This window comes from Simochromis diagramma, unplaced genomic scaffold, assembly GCF_900408965.1.
Source record: "Simochromis diagramma unplaced genomic scaffold, fSimDia1.1 OVJJ01000026.1, whole genome shotgun sequence".
In the NCBI taxonomy this organism is placed as follows: Eukaryota; Metazoa; Chordata; class Actinopteri; order Cichliformes; family Cichlidae; genus Simochromis; species Simochromis diagramma.
In genome coordinates this window covers 10,631,968-10,648,445 of record NW_024386985.1, presented here as the reverse complement: position 1 = coordinate 10,648,445, position 16,478 = coordinate 10,631,968, and the positions used below count along the sequence as shown (strand labels likewise).

The 16,478-nt window shown below is 40.3% G+C and overlaps 1 protein-coding gene across 2 annotated transcripts in view; it reads left to right on the top strand.

The window, feature by feature from the left end:
• LOC120738762 (importin-13-like) overlaps positions 1-16,478 on the top strand; it is a 29,728-nt gene that overhangs the window by 6,495 nt on the left and 6,755 nt on the right. For both annotated transcript variants that reach the window (XR_005697050.1, XM_040040195.1), the window contains exons 3-17: positions 2,208-2,333; positions 2,427-2,783; positions 3,300-3,553; positions 6,577-6,717; positions 8,814-8,955; positions 9,480-9,646; positions 9,942-10,062; positions 10,428-10,575; positions 10,700-10,881; positions 11,148-11,174; positions 11,409-11,543; positions 13,091-13,243; positions 13,633-13,713; positions 13,792-13,929; positions 15,478-15,574. Coding sequence is in view for 1 of the 2 variants with exons in the window: in XM_040040195.1 (XP_039896129.1) it covers positions 2,208-2,333; positions 2,427-2,783; positions 3,300-3,553; positions 6,577-6,717; positions 8,814-8,955; positions 9,480-9,646; positions 9,942-10,062; positions 10,428-10,575; positions 10,700-10,881; positions 11,148-11,174; positions 11,409-11,543; positions 13,091-13,243; positions 13,633-13,713; positions 13,792-13,929; positions 15,478-15,574 (2,269 nt within the window). In the remaining variant the exon portion in view is untranslated. The remainder of the gene's footprint in view (positions 1-2,207; positions 2,334-2,426; positions 2,784-3,299; positions 3,554-6,576; positions 6,718-8,813; positions 8,956-9,479; positions 9,647-9,941; positions 10,063-10,427; positions 10,576-10,699; positions 10,882-11,147; positions 11,175-11,408; positions 11,544-13,090; positions 13,244-13,632; positions 13,714-13,791; positions 13,930-15,477; positions 15,575-16,478) is intronic.

Sequence of the window (16,478 nt, the reverse complement as noted above, 5' to 3'; positions counted from 1 at the left end):
TTTTCCTCTTGGATGAGCAGTTCGCTCTCAGTTATGTATACCCTAGTAACTTCATAAACCTTATTGTATTATAACTTTAACTAATAGCTGTCCCTGGTACCAGGCTCCTTGCACTCTTGCTTCTGTTAACTTTATTGAAGAGTGGTGTGTTTTCAGTTTTACCTGAATCCAGTAGTTTTGGGCAAATTCGCACATAAATATTTGTGTTGATTGTGAGATTTGTGAAGTCAGACACTTTTCTCTAGTAGTAAAGCAAACTGCAATCCTCCCCTGAATTATCATATTTTATTCAGATAATGAGCACAGAGAAGCAGAGCTACTCCTAGATGGGTCTGTTGCTAGTGTTTGTATACGATCATGTGAAAAGGACAACAAGGTGCTGAGTGAAATGATTACACTCAGTGCTAATCATCAATAAAATGAGATTTAAATGGTTTAAAAAAACACAACATCATTAGAAGAAAGCTGGTCAGTTATTTGTGGCATCTCGCAAATAACTGAGATGCCACAAATAACTGAGTATATGGGAAACATTGCCTATTTTCCATATATGCTTCCCAGGTAATGTTTCCAGGAAAATACTGCCGATAGGTATACATCACAAATGGATGGATTAGCTGATCTATATTAATATTGAAATTATTTTTCCTCTCTCTAAAAATGATAAATATCCTAAAAATCCAGTTATAGTTGGGGCCAAATTGCAAAGATCCTGCCAAATCACAGCACAACATTCATTTTTCATACATTTTGCCATGGAGGTTTTTCTACATCAGTGGTTCTCATATTTTCTAGCATGCTACACTTGAAGTGAAACATAGTTCACACCCCTCAATTTATAAGTTGTTAACAGTAATGCAGGTTGAATTATAGTTAAAGGTTAGCACAAAAGCAGCAGTAAACCGTTGTCCTTATTTTCCCTACAATTTATCAGGCTTAGTTTCTCTCCATGTGTCAACAGTCCTCAATCGTGGTATATGTTGTTTAAAAAAAAAAAGAGGTTTCATAGCCTGTTATCACTTATGTTTCTCTGAAACTGAAGATAGATGTTAAGTATGAGCTAAGAATAAGTAAAGGCCCCTTACCATACATATGGCTCCTATAGCTCTTGCTATAGCACCTGTACAGCTATGTACAGATGCTACCTGACTGTGCAAACAGTCAGCTCATTAACAGCCAGCAGCCGTGTTCAGAGTAGTATAGTGAGTGGAGACAGATAATTGCAGTGGAGGATGACAGACATTTAGAGAACATCACCTGAAACTCTGCCTCTAGTCAGTATTGACTTTGTATTGATAGTCTTTTTTTCAGCTTTCAGCTTTAGTTGTATTGTTGTCCTTTGTAACCTGTCATGTTTTTTTGCTGTATTGTTAAACCTTCCCTTTTCTACAACATTATATTTTGGGGTAAAATGTAAATCCTAGAAGAAATGTGAGGAACAGAGGCATGGGAAGAAACCAGATGGGCAGTTAAGGCTCGAGGAAGAAAAATAGAGAGATGAACTGTCAGAGAGAAAAGAGGAGAGCATGACTGGTGGTGGAGGAAGTGATGTGAGCAGGCTTCAGGGGTAAAAGACAAGGATCAAAAGCTCACTGAATAGATTTTTTTTTGCTTCCCTGAGACACTATGTGCTGGCAGCCAGCTGTTTCAGTTCAGTGAGCATGTATGTGTGCTAGTGCGCTTGTGTGCGAGACAGAGAGAAGGAAATAGAAAGGCATTTTTTGCAGAGTAGTGCCTCCGTATTTTGTCTAGCATTGTCAGGATTAGAGGTGTCCGTTTAATTAACACTGCATTTTATTTTCTTGTATTACCCTCTCTCACACTCATCACTTATCTTTTTTTTTCCTTTGGCTCTCTCTGCACTCAAGTACTCAAATTACTCAGAGCTACATTTCATAGAGTCCTGTTTTCAGGTCATTGCTTTCTCAACTCTTCAGATTTTGGAGGTAACCTGTCTATTTGGTGTTTATGTGTTGCCAAGTGAGAAAAGATTCTCATTTCTCAAGGCATCAAGGCCTTTCCAGCATATAAGCGCTCAAAGGAATGCATCTATTCGCAGCAGGTCTGTTTGCGGACACCCACTGTTGTGACTGTGGAGTGTAGTTGCAAACATTTCTCACAAGAAAGTTGTTCAGATCCTTCATGGTTCAAGACTGTATGGATTGGTTTCACTGTTTAGTATTATTCTTCTCTTTTCTTTTTCATAGGCACTCCACCAGTTGTACTATGACCCTAATATAGAAAACAAGAATCTGGCCCAGAAATGGCTAATGCAGGCTCAGGTCTCGCCTCAGGCCTGGCAGTTTTGCTGGGCCCTCCTGAGCCCAGAAAAGGTACATGGTACACAGACTCTCACAAAGACACACATAGATAGAAGAAACTAAGATATTTTCTGTAATTTGCATCCATCTTTTCTTCGTTCACAGGTTCCAGAGATCCAGTACTTTGGCGCTAGTGCACTTCACACCAAGATCTCTCGGTACTGGTCAGATATCCCCACAGACCAGTATGAGTCTCTTAAGAGCCAGCTGTTCTCCCAGATTGCCTGCTTCTCCTCTGGCTCCAAGATGGTGCTCACAAGGCTGTGTGTGGCATTGGCCTCTCTGGCACTCAATACCATGCCTGAGGCCTGGCCTGGCGCAGTGGCAGAGATGGTGCGAGTGTTTCAGGAGGACGGGGGAGGAGTGGACGGACGGGCACGCTGCCTTGCATTGCTAGAGCTGCTCACTGTCCTGCCTGAGGAGTTCCAGACCAGCCGTCTGCCCCAGTACCGGAAAGGACAGGTATCTCTCCAGGCACCCCTTTCTCCTATCTTTGCATCCACTGCAGGTTTCCCTATATTAAATATTTTTTTAAATTTTTAACTCTTTTACTCTGTCCATGCATCTTCAGAGTGTTAATAGTGCTTTACAAGATTTTTTTGTTGTGGAAAATTTAAAAAACTTAAACGGCTCACATACCAGTAGCGACTTCTTGTAGTATTTTATGCAGCCCATGTATTCAACCAGAGTTCATTTTATGCTATGATATGACAACACAAGACTAAGAAAGCTTTAACATTTTTTGCAATTTAGCTACCTCTCATTTCTTTCTTTCTTTCTTTTATTAAATGTTTTTGAACAACAGTTCTTTCTTTTGACTGGATTTTTTAACTACAGAGATGTTTGTGAGAAAACAATGGTTTATATTCCAAAAAGTATGGTATCCAAGTATTTTATTGCCACCAAAATAAAAGAGGCAAATACCAGACCTAAACAAAGCTTTAGCAGTATTAACCCTTTTTATCATTCTCACTCTAGGTTCGGGGAGCCCTGGGACGGGAGTGGGGGTCAGTGTGTCCCTTACTGCAACAACTACTGCGGCGGACAGACAGCCCGGGAGCCGTGAAAGCTCGCGTGCTACGCTGCCTGTCATCGTGGGTGCTGCTAGATGTGCCCCTCAGCGAGAGTGAAGGCCTGGTGCACGACTGCTTTAGTGCCCTTCCCGACCCAGAGCTCTTCGACACAGCAGTAGAGGCAATAGTCAATGCCATCTCGCAACCCGACTCCCAAAGGTGTGTACAAATGTTTGTAAATGTGCATTTATGTTTACCCATTAAAATGGGATTATAACTATAAGACGACATGATAACTATACTGCTACACAAAAGGTTGTGAGTAACTGGTGAAAATACACTGGAGACAAAATGAAAACGGTGAAAGAGAGAGATGAAAAAATCAGTAGCTTAGGGCTGAGAGCAGACAGGGTGGGCACTGGAAGGGCACAAGGGAGGGATGGAAAGAAGGAAGGAAGGAGGGAGGGATTGATACAGGGCAATCTGACAGCCAGGGGGAGGAGAGCGGCATTTCTCGGTTGGCTGGCGTTGCTATGGTTACAGAGCTGGGGAGAGATGTCATCATGCCCCGGTTGATTCAGACATAGCAGGCACCCATTACCCCTCCCCTTAGAGACAGAAATGTAGAGGGAGGGGGCGATGGGGCGATGCAAAGAGAAGAAAGGATGCTAAGAGACAGGGGAGGGCAAGGGAAGGTGTGAGATGTGTGGAAGGATAAAAGGCTTCATCCTCCATACCTCTGCACGGCTGCACAGACAGAGGGTTGGACCTGTGAAGTTACTGTTGACAATTTGTTTTAAACAACCTGACATTATTCCTAGCAGATGGTAGGAGGACAATTAATGGCAGTGGAGTTACAGGTAGAACATCTTCAGTCTCAACATGACACACACAGCATAAAATAAGTATTTCCAGGCTCCTAGAATAGACTGTTACAAATGTTATCCTTCTGATTTCCTTTTTTTCAGTTATGTTTTTGTTTTTTCTTTTTTTGTTTTCTGTTTTTTTTGGTTCCCCTTTTTTCTTTTTTTTAATGTCATGGTTGTCAGCTCCTCCCAGAAGTCATGTCTTATTAGAAGCGTCTCCTGAGACACATGTGGCCGCTGGTTTTGTTGGTCCATTGTTTAATCATAAGGTTAAAGTAACTCCATAAAATAGTATCTGTTCATTAATGAATGAAAGACAAGGAAACGAATAAATCTGTTTTTCCATTATCCCTTAAAATACTGTCAAAGCCCACATTTTTTTCCATCCTTCACAATCGCTTTTTTAATTCTATTTTATCGCTTCTCTCACTCTACCTCTGATTCTTTGTGCTCTTCCTTTCCCCTTTCTCATCTCTCTCATCAGCACTAAGCCCTCCTCCCTGTCTCTTGTTCTCTCTTTCTGTTTAAACACATTACAGTCAACTCATTTAGGGGGATGCTATTGGTCCAGCTGCATCCTGTTGCCAGGCAACCCATTTCCCCTGTCTCAGAGTGTTGCAGTAATTGCAGAGGGGATCAGAGGTGGGGAGAGGGATGTTTGGGGGGGGGAGCTGGAATGAGAGGGAGAGAATGAAGGCGGAGTCAAGAAAGGCAGAAAGTGTATAACATCATGGTAGGAGCTAAAGAGAAGAGGAGATAACTATAAGCGAGCGGAGAGGAGATGGCAGCAGGTTATCTCAGAGGAATCTCCAGAATGTCATCTCAAGTAAAGGAAGTGGGGAAATGCATACAAATTCATTCTTCCCTTTTAATCACATGACATGCACACCAAGCCTTCCTTTTCTGAGCTAAAAGTGCATGACCTGCATTTGCAAAGCACCTTATTAAAAATGAATGATCTTCTGAGTGCATGAGTGCAGTCTACCGGTCACATGTACACACACGCGTGCTCGCACAGTCAGTTAGGTTAAGTGCAGTTCTCAGTGCAACTCATAGCATTACTTAGACAGCTGAACACAGGATCTAGGCCAATAGATGTACAGGTATGAGATTATTAGATGGAGGCCATATTCATACACATGTGCTTCACTACAGGGTGGATCTCACTCAAGAAAAGGCTGAATCAGCATGGGCAGCTTAATAGAGGGCTGGACTTCATACAGGACCATAGAACCATCAGCTTGACTCATAAAAGGGTCCTAAAGAAATTAAAATAATAAATCCTTTCTATGACCGCAGCAAGGGATATATTTAACGTGCAACACAGGAGGTACATTTCAAGGGGGGTCGGGTGGGTCTGGACACTTTTCCTGTGGCTGCTGTTAAATTACCACTGAGAAATATTTAATTAGTCAACATAGACAGGAAATCCATGTAGCTATCAAAATTTAAAGATGACTTTTTTTGCATATGTCAAATAGATGTTTTTTTTTTTTTTGTTGTTGTTGTTTTAAAGATTTAAAAAAAACATTACTGGCAGATACTGATAATGGAAATAATAGTCAGTTGTGGCCTTAGTGTACTTCTCTAGAGCTCTAATCTAACCTACAGTTGATTAGGTTGAAATATTTGTTGTTTTTTTTTATAATTTTGTGTGCTTTTCCAAATGCCGGTATAGTCCCACAACCTTGCTCCGTCATTGATAAATATTCATCGACCTGGACCAACCTCCGTATTGACTTTCTCGTAAAAGATGAAGCACAGGCTGCATGCCACAAAAACCCAGTGGGACACACGTAATATGGTTTACATGTATAGCATTCACTCATGCACATAATCTTCTAGTTGACATTCAGGAGCCCTTCATCTCCAAATGTCACTCTTTTTCTTGCTGTCATTAAAGACGACAGGAGAACTGATGTTGTATGATGTCGTCACATGAGCAGCTGTGAGGGGAGCGTGTGGTGCCGTGTGTCACGTCATACGTGTCTTTTAGCCAGAGTGAGGGAATTATAAATGGCTGAGACAGCAGGAAGAGGACAGAATCAAATTTGACAGCAGTGAAGCTGTGAGAAGAAGCTCTGAATAGATTTTCTGGTGGGATTTTTACGGTGGGTGTGCTAGATCAGAGGTTGGACTAACTTGGACTGAGATTTGATTTGAAATAAACACTTGTCTTGGAAAGGAGCAATAAATACATCAACCTAGCTGTGAGCAGTGTGAGTCAGGTTGATATACACCAGTTGAGAGTCCCTAGCCTTGCATCCTGTGTTTTATCTGCTGTATTTTTTTTTTAATCATTTTTATTAAACTTTGCAGTCTCACAAATACTGATTGTAGATGTTATTTTTATTCGTTTGTGTTTATGGGTTGCAGATATGTGAACACTTTGTTGAAACTGGTCCCTCAAGTGCTGGCACTCCAGGAGCAGCTCAGAGAGGCTGTTCAGAATGGAGACATGGAAACCTGCCACGGTATCTGCCGGATCGCCGTCACATTGGGAGAAAACCACTCCAGGTGTGTGTTTATTATAGCATAAACATAATAATAAACACTTAAAAATAAAGTGATCTTGGTCAGTATTGTTGCTATTAATATTTCAAGAAATTACTTGCCCTTGAAATTTTGAAAGTGGCACAACCTTAACCTACCTTCATAGGTTACAGGAAATATGAGTTATTTATTTATTTTTTGAAGTGGTCTTTACCTTTGTTCAATTTAGATAAGACAAACAACACAAACGGTATTTAAAAGTGAATCTTGATCAAAAATAAAATTAAAAAATAACTCTAATATTAATATAGAGTCCAGAGCAGCATTGGAATTGAAAAAGTGAGAAGAAGCAAGCTGTGGTGGTTAAGCAGCCTAGAAAGTGAATGAAGAGCAGAAGAGGGTATTAGTGTATACAAAGCACTGAATTGGAGAACTGCTTTTTATTTTCCGATTGGTTACTGCGCATATTCTAACACACCCAACCCCAACCTGGAAGGTGCAGCTTGCAGAATTTTCAGAGCCAAAGACCAGGCTTCATCTTCATTCTTTATATACAGGCCTCATCCTATCCTCAGTGGCTGCTTTGTGTGTCTGTTTCGGTGCTGTCACGCAGACGTGCATCTCTGACAAAGACAGGGAACAGAAAGGAAAGATGGAGACAGCTGAGACATAACCTCGTCACTTTTCTTTTCTTTTCTTTTTTTTAAATAAATTCCTGGGTGTGAAAACAGCTGCTACAACAATAGCAGACTAATTTCCATTTTCATGGGTCTTCAGTGCAGCAGAGTTGCACGAAAACAATGCTTTTTCAAAGTCTTTACAAAGTTATTGAGGAAAAAAACTTCCTCCTACTTTGGAGTAGGGATGGGTACCGGTAATGGCACCGGTTCTGACATAAACGGTAGTAACCAGACCGAAAAGCAACGCACATTTCGGTGCTTTATTTCAGTGCTTTTTTTTTTTTCCTGAAATGTCATACACTTTGGATTCTAGCCAATCATTTTACCTTTGCAAGCGTAGTAGGCGGGCCCAGGTACGTACGTTCTTTTAGAGCAGAGCTACAGATTAAAAATGCCCAAGGCAAAGCGGTGAAAGTCTGGCTGTACTTCACAGCAAAAGATGCAAACTCAACAGCCTGCAACAAGTGCTTTAAGGTGATACTGTGCAAAGGAGGTAACACCTCGAATCTGATGAAACACCTGGCGACGTGTAGCGTCTTTTTTAAAAGCCGAGAAATGCACAGTATTTGATAGCTTGCTGCGAGACCTCACACCGGGCACATCTACTGCGGGTGTGGTGCCTGTTATCGAACCCGGAGTTAGCAACATACCCCAAAAACCCGAAGAGGAGAGTCCTGGCCCCTAGCCCTGCCAGTGTAGCAGAAATGATAAGGATGATGATGGCAGCAGCAGCCATTCTTCTCTGCGTGAGTAGCTTAATGTTGTCCGTGTGTAATTTACGTTGAGTAGGCTAACCACGTTATTACATTAATGCACATAAGGTGAACTAGCAAACACTGTCGTAGTTACATGCGGCTGTCTTCTTGTTTGATGGCAGATACTCCCTTCACCCTGGCCAAAAAGGCTAAAATGACCAAAGAAAAAGTGGAAAACGGCTAAACATGAGAGGTTTTTGGACGAAGTTTGTGTTTTTTTCCATTGATTAAGCACTGCTTCCAGCCAAGAGTGATGCCATAAATCCCCTATAGCGGCAGAAAAGGCTAACATTATCTTTTTACAAAAAAACAGCTGAACATGAGGTTTTTGGACCAATTTTGTGTTCTCCATTCTTTAAGCACCGGTTCGAGCACCGTTTAAGCACCGGCACCGTTTCAAAAGTACCGGTTTGGTACTGGTATCAGATAAAACCTAAACGATACCCATCCCTACTTTGGAGGGGAAAAAAACCCCAATTAAATCTTGGTTTTTACTGAGCTCAGTTTGTATAAAATAAATCATGCTTTAAACTGTCTTTACACTGTCAGCGTTTTATGTGTTGTGTTTAAAGAGAGGAGTAGTCTAGTTTAAATGTGTACTAACTTCACTGTGCACTTGCCAAATCACACCTTTCTTCTATCTCTTTCTTTTTCCCTTTACACTCATCTCTCCCACTCTCTCCAGGACTCTGTTGGAGCAGGTGGATCACTGGCAGAGCTTCTTGGCTTTAGTCAACATGATCATGTTTTGTACAGGCATCCCCGGCCACTACCCAGTCAATGAGACAACGAGCTCCCTCACACTCACCTTTTGGTACACGTTACAAGTGAGTGATGTTCAAATCAGATCTGTACCTCAAGGTTAGATTCTTACAGTATATAAAATGTGTTTATGGGTAATCCCAGCAAGTCTAGATGTTTCTGCTAGTCATGTCTTTACTGGGCATTCAAAACCATCCCTTCCATTAAGTTTTGCTACCTCTTCCATAGTATCACAAAGCTTGCAATTCACTTGCTTTTAACAGACTTCATGAGAACATGAGTCATTCTGCACTTCATATTGCACAAATAAACTCTTCTTCGGGCTGTCATAGGTCTTTGTCTTCATTTTTTAAATTATTAATTGCAGCTCTGAAGTCATTGGGTTTTGTCTTCTATATTATCTGTTTCATGGTTGGTTTCTATTTGCAGAGCTTGGGTAATTGTGTTATTATTGTAAAATTTAAACTATTAACCAAAATCAGTTCTTGTTTTTTTGTGAACTTTGTGTGAGTCAGATACCTTGGAAGTATTTCAGTCATTTTATGTAAAAGACCATCGATTTGATTCTTCTTTATCTCTTTCTTCTCAGGATGAGATCATGTCATTTGAGTCAGACAAACAGGCCGTATATCTGCAGGTCTACAGGCCAGTGTATTTCCAGCTGGTGGATGTCCTGCTGCACAAAGCCCAGTTCCCCTCTGATCAGGAGTATGCATCCTGGTCCTCAGATGAAAAAGAGCAGTTCCGAATCTACAGGTGTGTTTGTTTGCTTTTGTGTTTGCGCATTTGTATGCATGGATCTGTCTCAGTCTATTGTACAAGCCCGTTTGTGCCACTGCTGTTGTGTGCAAGTGTTTCGGTGATGGTCTAAGAGTTTCAGAAATTACTCACTGACAGGATGATTGGTCAACAAATGAGCATGTATTCCTCTAATAGACTCTCACTGAACTGACAGCTGAGAGGGCAAAACCTGTCTTGTAAACAGATCAACGGATAAGGTTTCTAGACTCCGTGCCCCTAAAATGTCTGTCTGTGCACGTTTGTCCTTCAGAGTGGATATCTCAGACACACTCATGTATGTGTATGAAATGCTGGGATCTGAGCTGCTGAGTAACCTGTATGACAAACTGGGAAGATTGTTGACTAATGCAGAGCAGCCTACATCATGGCAGGTGGGTGAGACATAGACACATAAACAAGCAAAGAAGTAATCTAAGCTATTTTCAGTTTCTTTCAGTGTTGCAAAAGAGCCTGGACTGAAAATGTGTCATGCCAGATATAATTCTTTTTTGAGGCTAGCACCTGTAGACTTATATAACCTAAATAGACGTAAAAGCGAAATGTGTAATCACAAAAACAAAAAACACGAAAAACATTTTGATTTCAGTTTTGAATTATTTTTTCTTTCCAATATTTTATTTATTTATTACTTCTTCTTCTTCTTCTTCTTTTAATCCATTCCTTAAGCTATTATAATTGCGTCACCTTTCTTATTTTGTACACAAATACATTGATACGCTTCTTCTTCCTCCTTCAGCACACAGAAGCTTTGCTGTATGGCTTCCAGTCCATAGCAGAGACGATAGATGTGAATTACTCTGACGTTATCCCAGGCTTGATAGGTCTCATCCCCAGAATCAACATCAACAACGTCCAGTTAGCAGACACAGTGATGTTCACAATAGGTAAGACAATAAAGATAATAAAATGAATATCAAATGTAAATAATGGTAATTCATGTGACTAGACAGTTGTGGTGCATACAGAAAAAACACACAAATAGTTTGTTGATCTGTATCTGAATTCTAGGTGCTCTGGCTGAATGGTTGGCAGACCACCCAGTGATGCTTAGCAGTGTCCTTCCCTTGGTGCTACAAGCTTTAGGAAACCCAGACCTTTCTGTGTCTTCAGTGTCAACCCTCAAGAAAATCTGTAGGGAGTGCAAATATGACCTACCCCCATATGCGACAAACATAGTCGCTGTCTCACAGGTGTGTGGATATTATACGCTTGTGTACTTTCTTCCAAATTGTTCCAGGATTTAAGAAGTTGATAATCTAACTGCTTCCTTCTTCGTTTTTGGAAGCTAAGGTGTTGCAGATTTTGGTAATGTTCTTGTTTTCCAGAAATAAGTACACTTTGAACTGACTTCAGTTGGATTATTTTGGATTACTTTTTTATTGCTATTTTGAGATGTTTTTGTTGAGCTCTCAAAATCATACAGCCTTCTTTCTCTCTCTCTTTTTTTTCCATCAAGGAGGTGCTTATCAAGCAGATACACAAGGTCAGTATTTACCGTGTCACATTCAGTCTCTGTTTCTGTCTGTGTCCTGGCACTCAGTTTAGAAGTGACAATTAAATGAGAAAAGCTGTGAAAGGATTATGTGACATGTTTGCAGCCTGTAGTCTGAAGATTATGTGTTGTGCAACAATCTGTTAGCTATGTCTGTATAGATCTTTGTGATGATTTAAAGCTTGCTTAAACTAAAGCTAAACCTGCGATTCCTTCCTCTTGCAGACAAGTCAGTGTATGTGGCTCATGCAGGCTCTTGGCTTTCTGCTCTCTGCTCTCCCCGTGGAAGACATCTTAAGAAACCTTCACTCTCTCATAACCCCCTACATTCAGCAACTGGAGAAACTAGCAGATGAGACGGTACGTATACAAACCAACGTGAAACGGCACACACAAACAGAGCGCAGGCACAGTTGGATTCTGGCCAATAGGAACAGGCCTTGTGTCTGTGTGGTGTCACTGCAGTGGAACATATCTCTGCGGGACCAGATTGGATTTGACCCTGCACCATGGGCTAGTGACTCACATGGAAGTAGCAAAGACACCCTTTCTCTTACTCATGGAAACATCCACAGGATAAAAGCAGAGTTGGGAAAATAAAATTGCCTACACCAATGTACTTACAGTAGGTCATGCTTGTGAGCAAACAGTCAGGCAAAAGAAAATTCATGACTCTGTTTAAATGTTACATCCAATAAACTGTCATACTGGATAGTACAAATATAGAGCTGTTCCTGTCTAAAAATAGTCTGATATTTACTGTTTGTGGAACAGAACAGGTTTTCTCCTGATCGCTTGTTTTTGTGTGTGGTTTTGTTTGTTTTTATCAGTACAGACCCTGGATGGGCTGAATAGAGATGTCAGTTTAGATGAAGCTTTTCATTTCTGTGTCTGTCTCTGGCCCTGTCTCACCTCCCATCCTTCACAAAATACGCACACACAGTCAAACCATGTCTTACCCATCCTCGTTTCCTCCCCCTCTTATTGTTTTCTGTCTTGCTTTTTGATGTATCGGCATTACATCAGACTAGGAAATCAGGTGGTGTCTGGTGCCGGACAAATAGTGGCACCTAGTGGGGAGACCTTCGGGTTGCATTACGTCAGGGGTGAATGACCATGACATGTGATGGGGGAATAAATAACTGATGGAGGCACTTGGGGGCTGTTGAGAAGCATTTGTCCATGAACTGTAGTTCAGCTGCAGTTGTTGCAGGATTAGCATGGGACTGTCAATGGATTTGAAGGAGACATAAAAGATGTGGCTCTTAGAGGGTGTGGCAACTACATGTTTGTTCTCTTTGTTGCAATTTGGTTGTTACATCTCCACAAAAAATGGCAATTATTAACCACTGCCTGTGAAACTCCTACTAATGTTTTTACCTGTGATGGTGTGTTTGTGTTTGTGCTAAGTGTGTTTGCATGGGTGGGTGTGATGATGCCTTTAAGAAAAGTGGTATGACAACAAGACAAAAAATTTTTTTAATTAATTATTTTTTTTCACTTGAAATTGTAATTGAAAATATGATAATTTAACAATTTAATTGTAAAGATATAAATATGAAAGAACAAATTTAACCTAACCGTAACATTGAGTTTATTATTACTGAATAGATTATTTAGTGTCAAATTTCATTTGTTTTTATTTTATTATTTACACTTCACTTCTTACCGCCTTGAATTGTTGATACCTTTGAATCATTCTTACAATTGCCAATAGAATAAGCAGTTTTAATTGTGCCAACATGTCTTAGTTTTCAAGATTTGTTTGTGTCTTAAATAATTAAGCAGTTATAGATTTCAAGGCTGACACTAATGCTCTTAGTCAGTCTGGGTCCCGGCATTAGGTTGTAAATGAGCAAATTTCCAATTAGAAGTAATCTGTTTTTCTTTTTTTGTTGTTCCTTCAGCCTAATCCTTCTAATAAGTTAGCAATCATCCACATCCTGGGGCTGCTGTCCAACCTATTCACTACGCTCGACATTAGCAAGCAGGATGACGAGTCAGCGGATGGCTCAGCACCACCTGTCAAAACAGCCCCACCTCCACCAGGACCAAACCCGGTCAGTCACAGCACACAGTCGTCACTTTAATTAGAAGTGTTGCGTGAATGAACAGTTTCTATGGCTGTCATCAATGAGCTGAATCTGTATTTGTCAGATTTGAGCTAATATAAACACAGAGAGTGTACCATTTTACAGCTTTATAGCATGACACACTCTAGTTAAGTAGACATGGAAAGCAGTGAGATGCATAGCCCTTGCAGCCGTTTGACTTTAATTCTCTACAACCCAACCCCGTGCTGTCTCCGTCACTGAACACATCAGGATGTCACTGAATAAACTCATGACTGGGGATTTATACTTCTATTTATAACAATAACAATCATAGCCGCACTATATGGACTCACAGATGTCAGCAGATTATGGTTAATGATGTCTGTGTGTTTCAGGTCGTGGTTGTTTTGCAACAAGTTTTTGCTCTCATACAGACGGTACTCAGCAAGTGGCTCAACGACTCACAGGTTGTAGAGGTGAGTTGTTAAGATGTGCAATGCATGCCTTTATATTTTGTCTATATTTTATGTAACTAATCCTGTAATATCCCTCAGGCGGTGTGTGCCATCTTTGAGAAGTCAGTGAAAACTCTCCTTCATGACTTTGCTCCCATGGTTTCTCAGCTAAGTGAGATGCTTGGGCAGATGTACAGTACCATTCCGCAGGCTTCAGCCCTTGACCTCACCCGACAGGTACACACACATTTTGGTCAGAGATTTAGACGTATATGAGTATCTTTTCATTTGCTTTTAAAGCTCTAAAGCTTTGTTAAAAGTGGTAGTGTAGGAGTTACAGAGCTATGTGCCAGCAAGTCCAAGGTTAATGAGAATGCTAAATAACATTGAAAATCATGATCCAGAGTTTTAGTATTTATTCATCACCAGACTTTCTAGTAGGATTTATGTTGCCACATAACTGAAACACGCTTTTATTACTGATTACATTTTCCTTCAGGAGGTTAAGCAAGAACACTATGAACCTATTAAAAGCAGTTACTGACAGTTTAGTGCTATTTATAATGTCAAATAAATGTGTTAGGTTTTTACTCCACAGAAAAAGGTCTGGTGTATTTATTTACAGACGGTATTTAGTCAGATGTTTTATTATTTGCAGCTTCACAGCATATGTTTTAAGTTAAAGTTTGTAGCCTAAGCAGGAAGGTTTCTGCAGAAGAAACCTGATTTTTCTTTTTTCTTCCTTTTTTTTTTTTTTTTTTTTTTTTTTTTTCCCCGTTTCTTTTAAAACTCAAATGCAAGTCCAGTTGAACGTGTGAATGTCTACTTACTAAACAAGTGTCAATTATGCCAATTTCCACAGATAAGAAAAATCCAGAAATACTGGAGGAATTAAAAGTAATAATACAAAGCTTGTTTTTATCTCTCCACTGGGTAACAGTAAAGAAAGAAAATAGAAGAATATGTGCTTGCCTTCTAAAATGAATCTAAAAAATCCCTCCAGTCCCCAGCCACTTTGTTCGGTACACCTGTTCAGCTGCTCATTAACACAAATATCTAATCAGCTATCATGTCAGCAGCTCAGTCAGTTTAAGCAAGTGGACATGATCAACATGACCTGCTGAAGTTCAAACTGAGCATCAGAATAAGGGGTAAAAAGCTGATCTAAGTGGCTTTGATTCTGGTGTGGACAAGCTGGTGCGAGTATTTCAAAAACTGCTGATCTACTGGGATTTTTGCCACACAACTGTCTCTGAGGTTTTCAGAGAATAGTCCAAATGCCTTGTTGATGCCTCAGGTCAGATGGGAATTGCTGGACTGCTTCAAGCTGATAGCAAGGCAACTCAAATTACCACTTGTTACAAGCAAGGTCTGAAGAACATCTCTGAAAGCAGAACACATTGAACCTTGAAGCAGATGAGCGTTTGCAGCAGCAGGTCACACCAGGCATCACTCCTGTCGGCAAAGAATGAGAAACTGAACATAAAATTTATAAAACAGTCTCACAAAAATGTCATGAATATGAACCAAAATCTCTGAGGAATGTTTCCAGCACCTTGTTTAATCTATGCCACAATTAATTAAAGCAGTTCTGACAGAAAAAGGGGGCCGAGCTCAATACTAGTGAGGCCTACCTAATAAAGTGTCTGGTAGTCAGTAATTATCTGGTTAGTTTGTTGCCTGTTTAAAGTCCTTTCTTCATACTGCAGCCTGTTTTCCTTTGAGTAACCCAGTTTTTTATGTGTAAGTAAAAATAGTTTTTAATGTGAGGCCCTGCTGTTTCAGATGGTGCATATCTTTGCCAGTGAGACAGACCACTTCCCACCCATCAAGGCTCTGTTTGAGCTGGTTACTTCGGTAACACTGTCCATCTTCCAGCAAGGTAGGGGGTCCTGCAGGGGCGGGAGTGTCAGTAATATAAACGGTTTCTGTTAAAATCAGGTAGGTTTTTTTCTGAAAAAGGCAGAAAAGCTGCACATTATTTGGCTCCAATTTAATAGTTAGTTAATCTTTCCTTTACATTCTGCAGAGGTAGACCTTTAAATCGTGGACGTATAATTTTCACAACATATTGTGATTTATTTTGGGGGTTTTTTTGTCAGGCACCTAAAAAAAAAAAAAAAATTGCCTGAATGTGCACATGCTCCTTTTTTGAGTACATGTTTCTAGTCATATTTGATTTGACACTTTTTGATTTGGTTTAGCAGAGGTGGTTTTATTTCATGCCCATTGATGCTTCCTGCTAAGAATACTTGTGCAACATAGTAGATTTTGCTAACAGGTGAGCCTGGGAGCATAAAAAAGAAAACAACAAAAAAGGTTACAGGTCATCGGACTCCACGGTCGACCTTTAGACATTCACTCTAATTACTCAATAATGTGAGTGGAGCCACAAAGTTGTCTGTCTGCTTGGTGTGTTGACAGAGAGTCATAAAAGCAGACCTTTTTTTCCACTTATGATTCAAGTCATTTTCAGATTATTGCCATCTGCTACTATCTTGTAACAGTTGAGATGTTGTCATGATTCTGTTCAATAGGGGAATTTATTTATTACATTTATTTGTCTTTTACATTTACAAACCAATGTAAGTATTTAATTGAGGAAAAGTTTCCTCATATGCGTAACCCGGGGGCTAGAGTGCTTGTTAAATATTTGACATAAATGGACATCTCCGAGTCGATATCTCCTCTTTCATTAAACATGGCTTTGAGTATTGTTGCCAAGTCTGTCTGATACTCCCCTTCCCTTTGTGTTGTCCCCTTTTCTTCTCCCCCTTTTCCTGTTT